Source organism: Schistocerca gregaria, chromosome 2 (assembly GCF_023897955.1).
Source record: "Schistocerca gregaria isolate iqSchGreg1 chromosome 2, iqSchGreg1.2, whole genome shotgun sequence".
Taxonomy (NCBI): Eukaryota; Metazoa; Arthropoda; class Insecta; order Orthoptera; family Acrididae; genus Schistocerca; species Schistocerca gregaria.
The window spans coordinates 331,304,148-331,323,187 of record NC_064921.1 but is presented as its reverse complement, the minus strand read 5'-3'; the positions used below and the strand labels follow the sequence as shown (position 1 = coordinate 331,323,187).

Here is a 19,040-nt window from a genome sequence, read left to right as displayed (position 1 = left end):
TACTGGAAAGTGGATATCTTTTCTACGATTATGTTGCTGATGTTTATCATAGGCCTTGTGAGGCATAGTCCTTAAAAAAGCTATCATTTTTGTTGTTGGTATCTTCAGGTTAGAGTTATTGAGGCTTAAATTGATGTTTACATTTCCCTCTCTTCCCTACTACGTTGACGTTTTAGACACCTGAGTAGTGTGATATCAAGTGAACCATCCACCGCCGAGCTACGTGCGTCGTAGCGAGCCCCGGACGAGTGCTTCCAGCGCCGTCACAGCCACCGGCGAAGACGTGTCTAGGCGAACGGCGTTGTGCGTTGCGGGCTAGCCGCGCTGCAAGGGGCCGAGACTGCGGGCGTATATATGGCGGCGCGGCAGCGTGCGGCGGCAGTCGAGTGTGAGTGAGGCAGCCGAGGAGGCCGCCGCTGCGCCGTGTGCCACGTCATCTGTGCCGCTCCGCTCAGCTCCGTGTAGTCCCCGCGCCGCGCCGCGTCTCTGCTGTGATCGCCGCCGACATGGCGCTGCCCAGGACGCCCCCCAGCGCCGCCTGCCTGTGCGTCGTGCTGGCGCTGCTGCTGCCGCCTTTGCCGTCTGCCGCCGCCGCCGCCGCCGGGACGCCACCTGACGTCGCTAAAGGTGAGCCGCGGAACAGCTGCGCGCCGCGGCGGTTAACCTCGATTACGGCGGCCGCCGGCTGAAGCCGGGGCGCGCGCCGCTCGCATTGACCTTCGCGTCGCCGAGGTCGCCGGCGCGCTCTCCGCCTACGGCGTTTTGTTTACGGCCGCGCTAGCACTGCGACCGCCGTTTCGGTAGGCTTTCCGTTTCATTTCGCAAACACGTCTCGACAGCTACACGACAACTCTCCAATTCACGCCTAAGTTTGGCCGCCGATGTTAAGGAAGAATGTTTACACTTGTTTAGACACTGTGTATCCATCAAGGTCTGATGATGCTCGGAACAAACTGCGTCAGGAGTAAAAAATAACGACCACGTGTCTAAAGTATTGATACACGTAATTTGTGTAAAGAATGACATTTTAGTCGTAATGGAGATGCCAGTGACATGTTGTTTTTAAAATCATTTATTTATCGACATGCTCAAAACAATTTCAGAAGGCGATATTTCAGTGCTGTGCTATTCTGATTACGATGCTAAGTTCCTCATGCATGCATGTCCAATGTCCATCTGCCGATGCCGGGCTAGCGACTTTCGAGAACAACGTCTGACCTGTACGGGAATATGCATAATGGCTATACGATTACAGGTCGTAGACGCATGATTGCCGACATATGGAGGTTTATGTCTGACTCTGAGTCGTGCACGAATAGCCGAAGGGGTGCCGGCACGGTAGCTCAGTGTGTTCGGTCAGATAGCTGGATGGTCTCTGTAATAAAAAAAAAACTGAGTGAGAGGGTCAACAATGAACTCGAATGGATGTCATGTGACGTCCGCAACGACCAAACACAGCGATCAACAATGAACAAAATGCAATAAAATAAAACAAAGAAATGGTAATAAGAGCGCTCGTGATAATTGGAAAATCCGGGTTCGAGTCCCCGTCCGCCACAAATTTTCAGTGTCCTCATTCCATTCTACAGCTGATGGTACTGATTATTCGTAACTGCAAATTCACTGGGTTAATTTCAGAACGATATTACCCATTTCGGTAGTAACCTACTATTTTCAGACCGTGCCGTGGCTGACACCAAAAGCTGATTTCTAGAGGGCTAGAGTAATCCACCTATTTATTTATTTATGCACACGTCTAGTACCGTATGAGCAAATTGGGAAGCCAATAATCATGATCATGGAGTGAGTCAGTACATGAAATTACCCCAGAAAGAGTAATAATAAAATTAAATTTACACGAAACGTGTTCTGATGACAAGCTTCTGAATGTTTATGGGCATCATTTATGTTTAAACAAAGACCTTGTTAAAATAAGATACGAAGAACGCTCTCGACCGACTGAAACCGGTGATGTCATGTTTAAATTTTTTTGATTGTGTCGCGAGAGGAATATCACGTGCGAAAAATGAACACCTAAATCTTTCCTCGCGAACAATGATTTCTCTTGTTTTATGACGATTGTCTTTCTCGCCCTACGCAGGTTGCAGTCAAAACGACTATTTTGTGATTGGGAGGAGAAAGTTGCCGAAAAGACCTTGCCGCAACGAAAAATGCCTTTATTTCAGTGACTGCCACCCCATCACGTTTAACGCGTGACACTAAAACCTAATCTTCCTTTCTTTTTTCGGTGAATAATTAGTTTTACGAGATGACTTCCCAACATCTGCTACGAACTGTAATCTTTCTGGTCGAACGGTGGCATCTCCAGGTACAAGTGTGATCTCACTTTGTGGTTCTATAACCACGCGCATGCCACATCGAGGACTTAATGCTATGACCAGTTACGGATGAATTAGGTCATCTTGAGTCCCGAAACAGGCTGTGTGTGGTACTTGTTATCGGCAACATCTGGTGCGCGTCGAGGTGAAACGCCGCGGCGCAGATGATGGCAGTAACAGCTGTCATACTCGGCATATTTTAAGTCTGAAGACGGCTTACTTCGGTCAGAAACTGTCATAACGGTAAAGTACGTGACTGTGATGTGATTTTATCACAAAATCTCAAAGGGCTGCCCCATCAAGTGAACTGTGTGGCCGAAGAACCAAATTCCCACGACACTTACCCTTAAGTATTCCTTCTACGAAGAAGAGAACATTATGCCTTGGAAGCTTTCATACAGTCTGCTGGTGTTTTCATTGGCTCACAGAACGTAAATAGCTTCACCTGTTTCCAAACGCAGAGCAACACTACAGATTGCCGTCCTCCGCAGCAAGCTCACATTTCGCTTGGTGGACTATTACCTCCAGAGGCCAATGAGGACCATTAGTTCGTAGCTAAAAATACGTGGTCAAAAGGCAAATGCCATTTAAAGGTCCAAATAAAACCTTTCAGAATGTTACGTATGTTATTTTTCCCCTTCATTAACGCTTAACGTTTGTGTCCCACTGGTGGGACGATGACCGAAGTATCACGTAACCGAAGAAATCAGATGAGTGTATGTTAGACCGAAGAGGGGAAATATCATGATGAGGTGTAGTTGTGTAATGATATACACCATTTATTTCACGTCTGCCCAGAAGCACCCGCATATTGTTGCATGAACTCGACATATGTAAGGAACACTAACGTCCTTTAACCGGCAAAATACACACTTTTTGGCAACATCACTGCCGATCAGTACATGATACCGTTCACTGGTACCCGTATGGAGTCGCCAAGGCAGACTTTCTCAGCTCCACATACAGTATTTTGTTTGCGGCTGTGCCCGAACTCAGCTCTCTGAGTGAGAGTCTGACCGCGGAGAGCGTTACTATCAAAATTTTGAGATTTCAAGTTCCTAGACAAGAAACACAACGATCCGTCCCTCATGCGTCATTCATAATAATCACTTCCGCGAAGTTAGAGAAATTCAGTCTTACACGGAGGTACTTTACTTTTTCTTCCTCACTCTCCACGTGCGAATATGACCTCTTTGAAGCTTAATTCAAAACTACCACCAATAAACACCTGTGGCTTCCAGTCAACTCTCTCTCTCTCTTAGTGTGAGCTCATAGTATATCGGCGTATTTTGTCAGCTTCCTGTAGTAGTTATAACTTCGATCAGCTTCAGAACACATTCAGGTGTACACTTGTCACTTTCACAATTCGTACTAAAGTTGTGGAAGTGAGTACTCCTAGGTACTATGCGTACTTTGCTTCAAAGAGTCATTTCAACTAGTCTAAAAGCGGAAGATACGACTTTCACCGTTTAATGTCTCATCGTCGACGAAGTTACTAGAGATGAGTTACAAGCTGGGGTCTGGCAACAACAGACTAGATATCGACAGTTGCCTCTTCAAAAACAACCATCTTGAAAATGGAAGAAGAACGTCAGACGGAATAGAGATTTTCCAACGATGGACGTTCGCACAGTGGTTCCAGAATAGCTTCGCGACCAAGAAGCAGATTTTCACCGACAATTGAACGACTGTGCCGCGCTGGGTAGCCGCGCGGTTTCAAGCACCTTGCCACAGTTCGCGCAGCTTCCTCCATCGGAATTTCGAGTCCTCCCTCGGGCATGGGTGTGTGTGTTGTACTTAGTGTAAGTTCGTTTAAGTTAGATTAAGTAATGTGTAAGCCTAGGGACCGATGACCTCAAACCGATGACCTCAACAGTTTGGTTCCGTAGGAACTTACCACAAATTTCCAAACTGAACGATTGATAGAACGTTGCAACTATTGTTTACAGATATGAATATGTTAAGAACAAATATCCCCATCTATAATGCAAGTCTCAATAGTCATCCTCGCAATATTCGTATTTCTTATTGTTCTTAACAAACCACAAAACCAAAGTGTTGTACGTCAGAACAATGTTTCTATGTACACAGTCCGTCCCTCAGAAAAGGTGACGTGAAATAAAATACAAGACGTTGTTTACTTTTCGTTTACATGGATTTTTATTCAAAGTAGGCCCCTTGTGAGTCAATTCACAACTCGGAGCGTTGGAATAATAGTTCGCAACAATTCTGAACTCAACCTTTGAAAATGCCTGCAGTACCATTGCCGTACCCTTGTGGATATCTGAAATAGAATTGCCATTATACGAGAAGTCGTTGAAGAGAAAAAAGGTGAATGATGGGGGTGTTCAAGCACTACGACAGATTTTTAAACCTAGAAATTGTGTTCTGTCATGCTTTTGTGCGCCGGTGCATTGACGTGCAACAAACACTGCCTTCCTTGATTCCGGTATTCGGGTTTAACTCGAACACCTCTCCCACATAACAGATTAAATCACCCAACTAGTTATCTTCAGTTATCATACGACTTTCTGGAGGGAATTCTTTATGGATAATTCCTTTTGAATAAAGGAAACCAGTGCTCATTGTTCAAAAATGGTTCAAATGGCTCTGAGCACTATGGGACTTAACATCTGTGGTCATCAGTCCCCTAGAACTTAGAACTGCTTAAACCTAACTAACCTAAGGACATCACACACATCCATGCCCGAGGCAGGATTCGAACCTGCGACCGTAGCAGTCACGCGGTTCCGGACTGAGCGCCTTAACCGCGAGACCACTTCAGCCGGCCAGTGCTCATTGTCTTGACACGGCTTTTCTGCATGAGGACTTCTTTCTGTCTCAGGAATTCTGGATATTCCATTCCGAGCTTTGTTGCTTTGTAAGCGATTCATACTGAAAAGGCCATGTTTCATCACGTATTACAATGTAAGCCATGAAGTCTGAGTCCCTAGAGACCGATCTTTTCATGTCCTTATAGTGTACCAATGTGCAATCATTTTGATCGTCAGTCAGTGAGTGAAGCACGAAACGACAGCTGATCTTTTTACTGCCCAAAACTTTAGTTATAATGCGATGTACCGTTGTTTTAGATGCTCAAGTGAACGCCTCACGTAACCTGGCAAATGCACAACTATAAGTTCGAAGAATTTAGCCACTTAACATTTTCTTCGACTCGAACTGTCAACGATGCTCCTGGATGTCGATCATATTAAATGCTCTCTCTATTGTCACCAATCTTTGAATACCACTTCAAAAGCTTTTAAAATTCTGAGCTTAATATATCATAAACAGTTTGTGTCGTTTGAAAAGTGTCTGTAACACTTTTGCCCAATTTAAAACAAAACTTAATGTCCGCACTTTGCAGCATTGCTCTTTTCACTACCTAAATTCAACACATTCTGCTAAAATTTCGGCTGTTAGGTGCAGTCTGTGATGCCAACACTGTTAAATTTAAAACGTAAGGTAATCGAAAGACCACGCTAGTTAATTGATATATCCGTCCATAGATGGCATTAATAGGTACGGGAATACAAAGTCAGTCACCTTTGCTGTGGGACGGACTGTACATGATAACAATGTTTAGTAACGACTTGGCAACTTTTTCCAGGACACTGAACACCGAAGCTGATGAGACTAATATCTCGTAGAATGTACAAAGGAGTTTAACGTAGACACTCAAAAAATATTTCTCCCAAATATGAAAGCAATACTGCACAATAAAAGTTGGTTATTTATTGCGCGAAGAAACGAACAGTTCCTTCAAAATTTGTTTACAGATAACGTTACGCAGGGCGATCACATCTAAGATAAGCCATACAAAACATGTCCAGAAAGAGATCGTGTGCGATTTTTTCCGGGTGGCGAATTTTCTGACAGGCGCAAGTAATTTTTAATGTTTGTGACTACCAAATTATGACAGTAACTTTTAAAAAATGAAACTATGTGGCTTCAGAAAGAGCCTTCGAAGAGGACTTCACCAACATAACATGCGTGGAATTTGATCATATATGCACAAGAAATCAGCCACGCAAACTGCTCTTCTGTCCTCAGGAGAGGAGGTACCACGAACGTTTGCCATACTGCATGTAACTCAGGTATGGTTTGTGTGTTTATTATTACGACTGGCATATCAGATGCTCAAAATGCTATAAAACGATTGCAGACGGATAATGATGCACGCTGAATCTCATTACGGCTTACTGTAGAACAGGCCCGTGTTATGTGGTATTTCTTCTGTTTGGTACTCGCCAGTGTTTCCTTGTAAACTTCAAATTTTAATTTTCCCCACGAAGGTATGACGTGTGGTGAGAGCTCAGGCCATTTTATGTTTCCCCAAAAGACTGATCCAACGTTCTCCACCTGTTCTGTCCTGATGTTTTCTCATTATTGAGTGAAGAGGGCGGGACTTCGTCTTGTTGGTTCCACGCGGGTTGCCTTATTTCCACTGAGATGTCTTCCAGCAATTAAGCAGCGTACCTGTTAGGAACTGAATATTGTTGCTATTTAGAGGCCCTATCAATGAAACAGAAAGAAATTATGAGATCTCTGAAAAATCCGCAACACACGTTGACAGAACAATGGCGGCGCTGTTATCTTACTACTATTTGCTCAAGTTCCACAATGTTATTGCCATCGTAGTCCTCTTCGAAAGTTCTTTCCAATGCGACAGAAATAGATCAAGCTAAATTTATTAAACAGACGGTGTCATATTTCGGTGGCTACAAACGTTAAAAATCATTAGCGTTTGTCTGAAAATTCACCACATTTTCTGCTATAACAGCAAAAATTGAACGTCCATATGTAAAGAGTGTCCCAGAAACGTTGCGACCGATGTCGAGGGGTTGTAGAGGGTATCATGAGGAACGAATCCATGCTATGAACCCGTGTCCGGAAACTTCATCCACCAAGGCAACAGAGCAACGCATTCTTAGCAGCCAACGCCATTATAAGCAGCAGCTGATCCATCTTCTCCAATGGCGATCGTGGTAATCAGTCGCGGTCGCTGGTTACCAAACAACATTTGCGGGACTTCCCTCCTACGGTCCATCGGCGTACAAAGTCACGTTTTGTGCCAATGGGGTGGCCTCGTGGCAAGCGCCTTTGCGTATATCTTCGACTCTGTAACATCATTGGATGAAGGATGTAGACTTCGAATTACTTGCCCGCCGTCTATCTTCCGTGTGTCTTCAGCCTTCCAAAAACCATTTATGGCAGATGACGAGAGCGTTACTTTACAAAGATTATAGCACCCCCTCCCATCCCCAACATCCCCTTCCAAAAAAGAAAACCTACTCAAACGATGTCACTACACTGCCTCTTATATCACCAATATCTAAACAACTTTTACGTTATTATTTGACGAAACAAAGAACTCCAAGAGAAATAGACTGTATGATTCAACTACAACTACACTCTTTCACTTATAACACCGAAGACTGCCAGAGTGCAGATATAGACGAGAGGAAGCTGACAGGATATTTAACAGCCCAGCGAAAATAAGACTTTATTTTAATTCGAAACGTTTCTTTTGTAAAGGTGCATGATCTCTAGGTGACATAAATTAGTAAAACTTTCTCGATCTTCAAACGGCGGTTAAACATCCACGACCTTCACACGAGTAGTCTCCGGCTATTATCAAGAGAAATAAGACTTGACAACGGCCGAGAACAACCCGCGCGAAGGCTCGTGGATGCACGGTGTGGAATCTCGAGAAAATTTTATTATTTTGTTCCATTGGTAATTAATTAATTTTTCTATATTTTGCAATATAAGGCAACATAATATGAGAAATATGTTGACTGACCGAATTTAAACCAATTGGCTCTTTTGTATGGGCGTCTTAAAATGGTTGGATGATACAAGATGGCCGAAACGAGTATGGCAGTTGATACCCACTAAAGAAGAAAAGGAGGTAGACCAACAATGACACAGAAAGACGATATAGGTGGAGCAATGCAAAATAGAGATCCGCAATATGGAGACTGAATGGACAAAAAGCAATGGAAACTGGGAAACGAATAACGACAACTGTGTGGGTGTGTGTGTGGGGGGGGGGGGGGGGGGGCGGGGGTCCTGATAAAGCCCAAGGAGACAAGATCAGCCAACTGCTAGTGAAATTGTATCAAATGATATGTAGACCGATATAAGAACATGACTGCTTTGAGGAAGTTTACTACGGCTGTAAATCCAAGGATAAAAAAGAATAGTGATACAAAAAGCTTTCGAACCGTGCCCTGCAGCAGTACAACTGATTAATATTATTTACTAGCATTATTCTGAAACACTAACGGTGCAGGTTAATCCGTGCGCCTACGAGAATCCAGAGGGATACGTAGTTCGTTGCCAAAGTTTCAGTCGACCGGGCGACAGTTCGGCCGACGATTTACGACCTGTCGTGTATTGCTGCCCCGGGTGTGCTTTTATTTTTCGTGAACGTGTGGCTGAGCGTCCCCAGCATTAATCTGCGTGCAGCGGCGATGGCTCAGACGGCCGCGACAACCGGTTTAGGAAACCGGAGAGCGGCCGGCTCGCCGGAGGTCAGGGTCCGCTGCCTCACCGCCGCCGCCTCGCCCGCCGCCGCCGCCGCCGCCGCCGCCGCCTCCTCCTCTGTGGCGGTCGCTTCCGCGTTCTGGCGGCGCGGCTGGCCGGCGCCTAGTCACCAAAGATCACCTACCTCCCCAGCGTGGTCCCATTCTCTGGTCCCGACGCCGTCCACAAGGAAGGAAAAAATTTTGGAAGTTAGGAGATATACTGGCAGAAGCAAAGTTATGAGGACGGGTCGTAGGACGTGCTTGGTTAGCTCAGTCGGTAGAGCACTTGCACACGAAAGGCAAAGGTCCCGATTTTGAGTCTCGCTCTCGCACAGGAAGGCCTGCCAGGAAGTATCGAGAAAAAAATAATAGTAATTTTTAAAAGAATAAAATAATAAATTCATTAATAAGCGGACAACACCACACCCATAAGAGCCAAATAAAGTGGTACTCCGATCGTGTAGGGCTCCACAAGCAACCAGAAGTGCCGCAATACGATATGTCGTGGACTCGACTAACGTCTGAAGTAGTGGTGGTGGGAACTGACGCCATGAATCCTGCATGGCTGACCATAAATCCGTAAGAGTACGAGCGGGTGGAGATCTTTTCTGAACAACACATTGCAAGATATCCCAGCTATGCGCAGTAATATTCATGTATGGGCAGTTTGGTGGCCATCGGAAGTATTTAAACTCAGAAGAGTATTCCTGGAGCCTCTCTGTAGCAATTCTGGTCGTGTGGAGTGTCGCATTGTCCTGGTGGAATTTTCCAAGTCCATCGAAATACGCAATGGACATCGATGGATGCAGGTGATCAGACAGGATGCTTACGTACGTCTCACCTGTCAGACTCGTATCTAGACGTATCAGGGATCCCATATCACTCCAACTGCAGACGCCCCACACCATTACAGAGCCTCCACCAGCTTAAACAGTCCCCTGATGACATGCAGGATCCGTGGATTCAATAGGTTGTCGCCACATCGGTACACGTCCATCCGCTCGATACAATTTGAAACGAGACTCGTCCCACCAGCAACATGTTTCCAGTCATCAACAGTCCACTGTCGGTGTCGACAGGCGCACCCGAGGCGTAAAGCTATGTGTCGTGCAGGTACACGAATGGGCCTTCGGTTCTGAAATCTCGTATGGATGATTTTTCGTTGAATACTTCGCACGCTGACCCAGAATTGAAATCTGCAGCAATTTGCGGAAGGGTTTGCACTCCTGTCACGTTGAGCGATTCTCTCCAGTCATCGTTGGTCCCGTTCTTGCAGGATTTTTTTTCCGGCGCAGCAGTGTCGAAGATTTGATTTCTTACCGAATTCCTGATATTTACCGTACATTCGTGGAATGGTCGTACGGGAACGTCCCCACTTCATCGTTACCTCGGAGATGCTATGTCCCATCGCTCGTGCGCCGACTATAACGTCACGTTCAAACTCACTTAAATCCTGAAAATCCGCCATTGTAGCAACAGTAACCGATATAACAACTGCACCAGATACTTCTTGTCTTATATAGGCGTTTCCGACCGTAGCGTCGTATTCTGCCTGCTTACTTATCTCTGTATTTCAATACGCATGCTTATACCAGTTTCTTTGGCGCTTCAGTGTACATCGGAACTGACACGCTCACACATATTTATCCAATATATAAATTTTTCAATTTTGTCTGGGACAGTGATACTCTTTCACATCGACCCGTCGTCTCTTTGTAACTATCCCTGGCTTCTTGCAAAAATGCCACGCAATTTGCACGGCCTCACTATTCGTATAAATATTGTTATTGGCAGTGCCTCCTAAACTAAACACCACATCTTCTTCCAACTTGAATAAATTCATCGGTGTTGCTCCTCTTGTCAGTGAACTTATAGAACACATCCGCTATCTTGTCTCAGCGAAAAATAACGGACATTTAAATTTTTTTGTGCCATCCTAAAATGGTTTTAATATCCTGTCACGGTGAAACTACGTTCGGAAATGCATACAGTCTGAATAAAGGTGCCCGTACACCCCAGTGTAGGGTGGAACTGAGCACTGAATTTCACGAGCGGTGGACCAGGCAGTACAAAACGAGGCGGGGAGTATTGCGTTGTCAATAGAGAAGCAGTAGCAGTAACTGTAGAATGACTAGGTCAGGATAGACCAGTGAATACGAATGTGGAGTCACTGGACCTGAGTAAAAGATCCTTCAGAGACATTTTGACCCTTCGAGAGCTACCCAAGTTGATTGCTGGAGTTGAGGTTGTGAAGTGGAAACGCGAGAACAACCAAGGCTACACCAAGACCTAGCAGACCTCATGTACGACGGACAGGAACAGTCGATAAATGTGGAGGTGGTTATAAGAAATCGCATGAACTCATTGGAAGGGATCACTCATGAGTACCAAAGTGCTGCCAGTTGTCGAACTATCATAATGACTGTCCGAAGGGACTTAAAAGAATGGAGTGAAATGGTTTAGCAACTCCTTATAAGCCATACACTTTTATAGTCAGTTCTAAGCGATACTTGAGATGGTGCGAAGAGCGACGCCACTGGAAACTGGATGACTGGAGTGATTTGGAATGCTGAATCACGCTGCAACTTGGGGCCATCCGAAGGAACAGTCAGGGTTTGGTGAATTCCTGGAGAACTTTGCCTGCCATCAAGTGTAGTGCCAACAGTGAGGTACGGAGGAGGCTGTGTCACCGTATGGTAGGGAGGAGAGGGGAGGGGTTCACGCACGAAAACACTAAAACTGGATGGATATGAAAACATTTTGTAACGTTATGTACGGCATACACTATACGAACAGTTCGGAGACGTATTATTGTATCAGCATAACAAAGCACTCTGTCATAAAGCAGCATCTGTGAGGCGGTCATCTGTGGACAATAACGTTCTTGAATGGGCTGACCCTCCCAGAGTCCCAAGTGAACCCAGTAGATTGAGCTAGTACATCGAGTATGCTCCAGACTCCAGCGTTCAACAGCACTGCCTTCTTTGTTATAGGTTCTTAAAGAAGAATGTTCTGCCATTTCTCCACTGACTTTCGTACACATAATTGAAAATGTACCCGGCAGAGTTCGAGCCATCATAAAGGCGAAGGGTCGACACACTCCGCTTTGATGTCCACTAATAGACGTCCGGACGCTTTTGATCAGATGGTGTGCCACAGATTTTAAAATGTTTGAGTACTGTTTTTTTAAGACAGTCTAATTTAGACATCAGCACCTAAAAACCCATGAAAGTCTACATGTGAAAGAAGCTTCCCCATGCACCCATGTAAATCAACTCAGATAATACTGTCACTGCACGCTTGTCACGTCCATACTAAATGTCCTTCAGTGCACAAGTAAAGTGCAGGTAGAAACGCTAACAAAACTTAGGGCTTCTATGGGACGAGATTCCACATTCATTCTTATATTTGTCGAAGAAAATGATGGCAGAGCGAAAAACATTATGTACTTTAAATGGTCAAAGTGACAGTTAATTGCAATACTGATGTTCATTACAATAACTTCAAAAGTCTGAGTCCTCATTGGGCACTCAGCAGTTCATCTGAATTACACGACATTTCCTGTTGTGTACGCTTTGGGTTAAACTCGCCGCACAAAGTAACCACAGGTAGGTTTTCCTCCTATCCGTTCTGTGCAGTGCTCTCATTGATGCCGTCCCAAGTAGCAGACACCGTGGGGCATTGGAAATGTTCGGAGCTGCAAGCACTCTAATTATGTGGCTATGACTGAACGTGCAGGTAGAAAATCTAGTTTAAATAATATACCGTGAAGCCATTACGGTGCGTTTATCAATAAACAGTGGTGTAGCCCTGTCTGATGTTGCTGTGTTCGTGTCGGTAACACACAGTCGGTAACTCACAGAAATCTGCACTCTGTTGGTGTTTGCAAGTCTCTCCATAATTTTCTGACACTCCTAAATGCCTGAAAAGGATAGTGACTTTCTCCGATCGTAAAAATATTTCTAGATTTATCTCGAAACAAATCCACACACGTGAAAATATACTTTGAGGCACTGGCATCAATTTTTCTTACCTCACGCTGTGATTAATCCTAATACTGGTCAGCCATACCACAGACTCTGGTAAATAAAGTTGAGAAGTATTGCACCACCATTAAGTCTTCTGCTCACGGGACGAGCTAGCTAACGTTGACGTGGCACTCTACAACTTTTGTGACCTCACTTCCTGCTGTTTCAAGTTGGGGAGCCATTTAGTCACGTGAAACAAAAAATATATGGTTTATCAGAAAGAATCATCCGATTTACAAAAACCACAACTATTATGTTATTTGAGATACGTGCGTGAACAACGTACTGTTGAAAAGAGCAAGCTCCCGAGATTTACATGGTTCCCGCTATGTAGCAGCAGTGTGCGTCCACTTCAGTTCTAGTAGAAAGGGTGTCGGGACAACAGAAAGCGTTTTGCGTTGTATGTTTTGCGCAGTGCGGGTCAGTAATAACTGTTCAGCTTGACTTTCGTACTAGGTGTGGTGTGGATCCTCCTACAGCACAGAGCATTAGACGACGGCATCAACAATTCTGAGAAACAGGTTGTTTGTGCAAAAGCAAATCGCCGGGCCGTCCCCGAGTGTCTGACACAGACGTCGAACGCAGCCACCATAGTTTCGTAAGGAGTCCGCAGAAATCCGTTCGCCGTGCAGCTCGACAGCTCAACATGCTTCCGATGTCCGTGTGGCATGTGTTGCGTCGACGTTTGCACATGAAACCATACAAAATTCAGCAACTGCAAGCTCTTCGTGAAGGCCACAAACAACAACGTGTGGAGTTCTGTAATTTCATTCTTGGCAAGATGGAGACTGAAAGTTCTCTTCCACACTTAGTGTTTAGTGACGAGGCAACATTCCATTTAAATGGAAAGGTGAACCGTCATAATGTGAGAATATGGGGTACGGAACAACGACGTGAAGTTGTATAACATGAGGCGGACTCTCCAAATTTTAATGTGTTCCTGCAGTTTCACAGGAAAGGGTGTATGGTCCTTGTTTCTTTGCCGAGAACACTGTTATAGAAAGCACATATCTCGATATGCTTGAGAACTTTCATTTCCCACAGCTGGAGACTGATTCGAACGACTTCCTTTACCAAGAGGATGGGGCACCGGCACACTGGCATCTGGAAGTGCGAGAACTGTTAAATCAAAGGATTGCTGAATGATGGATAGGTCACACTGGACCAAATGATGCAGCCTTACATTGCTAGCCACCAGGGTCACCGGTCCTGACTGCATGTGATTATTTCTTGTGGTGGCTTACAAAAGACTGTGTGCCACCCTTACCAACAACAATGTCTGAACTGAGACATCGCATAACAGCAGCTGTGGAAACTGTAACCCAAGACATGCTCTCTGCAATGTGGGAACAATGTGAATAACTTCATTGACATACGCCGTGCATGTTAGGGGGAGAGGGGGCTACTGAAAGCGTATGGAAAGATATGAAAAATAACTATTTGAGTTTCCGTTCATTAAAAAGCAAAATTCGTTGTATATTTTTAGTAGTTTGGGAAATATAGACGTGTCAAATCGGATGATTCTTTATGATATACCCTGTAGTTCTGCGGTATTTCGGTGACGTCTTACGTAAAGTAGAACCAAAAGGAATCAAAAACGCTTCCTGTGTCACAAGCAGAAAGCTTGAGGCCCTCAGAAAGCAAGACGACATATTGTATTTGTCTTGTTCAGTAAAATCCCATATTCGGTGGGCTTTATGTTATAACTTACATCCCATGAATGTATGCTGTTACTACGCGGAAGCACATTGAATGTCTCGAGAACGAATCGTCATTGGAACGATTTGTTATAATAAAACTACGGGCAACGTGATATTGGTGTTAAAAGAATTTTCGTATTTAGTGATTACCTCGTTTTAACTCACGTGTTATCAGAGTAAGCCGTTTGAAGCAACGGCATATTAAAGATTCATGAAAAACGTGTCGTTCTTGTTAGAATTTGTTATAATTAAATGTAAACTAATGACATATCGGTTTCTTAGTCCTGTAGAAAACTGTAATATATAATTCAAAGTCTCTTATAATTTACAGCCTAGCACATTGTGTAGCTTGACCATGTTACAGTGCAGAGATTAGGTAGGCATAGGGTTCGAGTCCTGATGTGTCTACTTTCTCTTTTTTAACGTTCATGTTTTCCAAGAGAATGCAAGATTTTCTTACGAAATTAATGCAAATAATTTCTGTAGTACTTTATTTACGTAAGTATAAGTGCGTTTTCTTTCAGGAATGAGTTCGTTCGATTTGGTGAACTCTTATAAGCCGATGTTCTCACTGAGCTGGACATGTATTTACTTTTTGTCTTGTTACATATTCACGGATACTGAAGTTTTTATTTATGTGTACCACAGACAAAACAACACGATTAGCATATGGACAAGGGACGAAATGTGCGTTTTAACAGAGCTTACGGAGGAATTTTAGGCGCGTCTATTTTCGTGAACAACTGTATGTTTTGCGAGCCAAATGAAGCCTACAACCCAGCTAGAGAGCGCAAAGCGCGCAGAATCACGCTAACCAGCTCGCGCCGCCCTGTTGTCTCTCGTGACGTGGGATGTCCCGTCCGCGTGTGCGTCGACGTTACAGCTGCCTCGCCCCGTGAGCCTACGGCTTCTCTCTTGGCGCAGTGAAAAAAGTTATAAGCAACAAGAATTTTGAGATTTCCAGTAATTAAGCAATGCCACACTTAATTAATTGTCCAGCTGATCCAAGTGGCGCCAGAGTGACCATCACCTTCTTCGAGTAGTAATACTTAATGGTTACACGCCGAGCTTCTTCAGAAACAATATTGTTCACGGGATCTCTTAAAATATGTTAACAGCCCGCTAATTGTTTTCACCAGACTTAAGTAAAATAATGGCACAATACTCTATGAGTACCGTACCCTTATATTTTACAGACTAGCTTGCTGAAACTTGTATGTCAGAGTGAGCCTTTGTGAAACAAATGATAGTTTCTTACTAGCAGACTGGTAAACACAGGTTTGCAGGGTGGATTTTACATGTTACAAGTTTGCGCTAGTTGAAATTTCATATGTCAGAGAGGACGGAGGGTATTTGTTGTCTATCACACCATGCTAACAAACTGTTTAGTTTTTATAAGTAGAGGAAACTAAATTTTAAATGTACAAAATGTCGATCCAGATTTCCGAAGCAGTAGCACAATGGCCAGAACCAAATTGAAAGGCCTTGAGATTGGTTAAAGTTCCGTGTTGTCCACAAAGCTGCAGTAAATTTCTCAAATCTTTGTAAACAAACTTTTGGTCTTGCAGTGCAATGTTAATTTGAAGAAAAAAAGAAACAGGTTTGTAATCTCTCTACGCCTCCGTGTGCTGTGCATACATACAGTACACCTTAGGTGAGGCACAGCATTATGACAACATGCTTCATACACACATCAAACAAACTTTTGCTTCTCCCCGGTTCCCAAAACTCCTGAAGATAGACGTTGACTGTGGATATTGTATCGCAGACATAGTGCCTTTGGGGATTTTCTCTGCCTCGTGATGACTGGGTGTTGTGTGCTGTCCTTAGGTTAGTTAGGTTTAAGTAGTTCTAAGTTCTAGGGAACTGATGACCATAGATGTTAAGTCCCATAGGCTCAGAGCCATTTGAACCAACACAGTGCCTTTGAATGTTCAGACAGTTCACTAAATCCGCCCAAAGATGTAAACAACCATACATGAGCAGCGCCTATTAGACAGAGGGGTCCGATAGCCGATCAGTTCCAGTCATTTCACCATGAAAGGGGTACACGGCTCGGGTTATCTGTAATTCAACCATTTCTAGATGGTAAATATCGCGGTTTGATCACGTCCGCATTGTTACTTTGTGCCAGGAAGGGCTCTCAACAATGGAAATGTCCAGGCGTCTCGGAGTGAACCAAAGCTATGTTGTTCGGACATAGTAGAGATACAGAGAGTCAAGAACTGTCGATGACATGCCTCGCTCAGGCCGCCCATGGGCTACTACTGCAGTGGACGACCACTACCTACGGATTATGGCTCAGAGGAACCCTGCTTTTCGTGCAGGCACAGGACGTCATGTTACGACTCAAACTGTGCGCAAAAGGCTCCCGACGTCCATGGCAAGGTCCATCTTTGCAACCACGACACCATGCAGAGCGGTACACATGGGCCCAACAACATGCCGAATGGACTGGTCAGGATTGGTATCACATTCTCTTCACCGATGAGTGTAGCATTTGCCTTCAACCAAACAATCGTTGGGGACATGTTTGGAGGCAACCAGGTCAGGCTGAACGGCTTAGACACACTGTCCAGCGAGTGCAGCAAGGTGGACGTTCCCTGCTGTTTTGTGGTGGTATTATGTGGGGCCGATGTATGCCATCCTCCTACCGATACTGCAACCATATCGGCAGTATATTGGCGAGGCATTCGTCATCATGGACGACAGCTGGCGCCCTCATCGTGTGCATCTTGTGAAGGACTTCCTTCAGGATAACGACATCGCTCGACTAGAGTGGCTAGCATGTTCGAGAGTCATGAATCCTATCGAACATGCCTGGGATAGATTGAAGAGGGCTGTTTATGAACGACGTGACCCACCAAACCCTCTGAGGGATCTACGCCAAATCGCCATTGACGAGTGAGACAAAAAAATGGTTCAAATGGCTCTGAGCACTATGGGACTTAACATCTGTGGGCATCAGTCCCCTAGAACTTAGAACTACCTAACTAACCTAAGGACATCACATACATCCATGCCCGAGGCAGGATTCGAACCTGCGACCGTAGCGGTCACGCGGTTCCAGACTGAAGCGCCTAGAACCGCACGGCCGAGTGAGACAATCTGGACCAACAGTGCCTTGATGAACTTGTGGATAGTATGCAAGGCATGCATCAATGCAAGAGGACATGCTGCTCGGTATTAGAGGTACCGGTGTGTATTGCAGTGTGCACCAGCACCCCTGAAGGTCTCGCTTTATGGTAGTACAACATGCAATATGTCGTTTTCATGAGAAATAAAAAGGGCGGAATTGATGTATATGTTGATCTCTATACCAATTTCCTGTACAGGTTCCGGAACTTACGAAACCGAGGTGATCCGTAACTTTTCTTGATGTGTGTAGTATATTGGTCTAGCTTTGAAACGTAGTATGGCAGCGATTTTATGTGGCATGGATTCTACAAGTCATTGGTAGGTTTCTTGAGGCGTGCGATAGTAGATATGCGGTCACGAGATTCCCGTAAGTTACGGACTGGTACTTTGTGACCGCGGAGCTGAAGTTCGATTGTGTCCCAGGTGTACTCCATCGGATTCACATCAGGTAATTTGGATGGCCAAAACATAAATGTGAGTTCACTGTCGCCCTCTTCAAACAACTGTAGCGCAATTCTGACCTTGTGGCACGAACTCTTATCCTGCTAGTTAGTGCCATTGCCGCAGGGGAGGATATCAAAATCTAGGTTGAAGGTTGTCAGCAAAAGTGTTCACATAGTCTGCAGCTACCATGCTTCCTAGATTATTACCGCAACCTTCATGAAAGGCTAGGTGAACACACCCCACAGCACGATCCCGCCCCCAGTGGACTGTGTTTGTGGCTCGATACATGTTTCGTTCGCCTGTATGGTGTTCCCACTGATCAACGCTCCTATCTCGATGATCCCGTGGCTGCTGCTGTCGTAACCGACGATCACTTTGAGTCAACACAAGAGGAAGTAACATACCTGTGCCTGCATTAGCATTGTACTTTATCGTCATACGCGCCATACTTCGCCGCGTATCCCGATCTACAGAGCGAACAAGCCTCCGACCGCGACGTTCTGTGATGAGGCTTGGCCGTCAACCTCCTAGTCGGCTACTCGTGGTTCCACCGCCCATCAAACACCTTCCGTAGATGTTCACGGCAGCTGCACGCAAACAGATGACTATCTTCTCCGATTCTGAAATGCTCGTTGCTATGCACCGAATCATAACAATCAGCCCTTTGTCACAGTCGCTTATGTCAATGGATTTCTCCATTTGCAGCGCCCAATGCCCGCAACGCAACCAGACGGCATTTACTCTCGCCGTGGGAAGCGGCCATAATGTTTTGGCTCATTGTTACAATAACTGTAGCAAAATGAGAGCTTCCAACACTGTCGCGAACAGAAGCGCCAGTATCAGACATGGTGTGCTTAG

At 44.9% G+C, this 19,040-nt stretch overlaps 1 protein-coding gene across 1 annotated transcript in view; it reads left to right on the top strand.

Moving 5' to 3' along the window:
- Window positions 1–377: 377 nt before the first annotated feature.
- The window catches only part of LOC126336984 (cysteine-rich motor neuron 1 protein-like), a 1,115,002-nt gene continuing 1,096,339 nt past the window's right edge, over window positions 378–19,040 (top strand). The window contains exon 1 of the mRNA XM_050001221.1: window positions 378–627. Within this exon, the coding sequence (XP_049857178.1) occupies window positions 507–627 (121 nt within the window). The 5' untranslated portion in view covers window positions 378–506. The remainder of the gene's footprint in view (window positions 628–19,040) is intronic.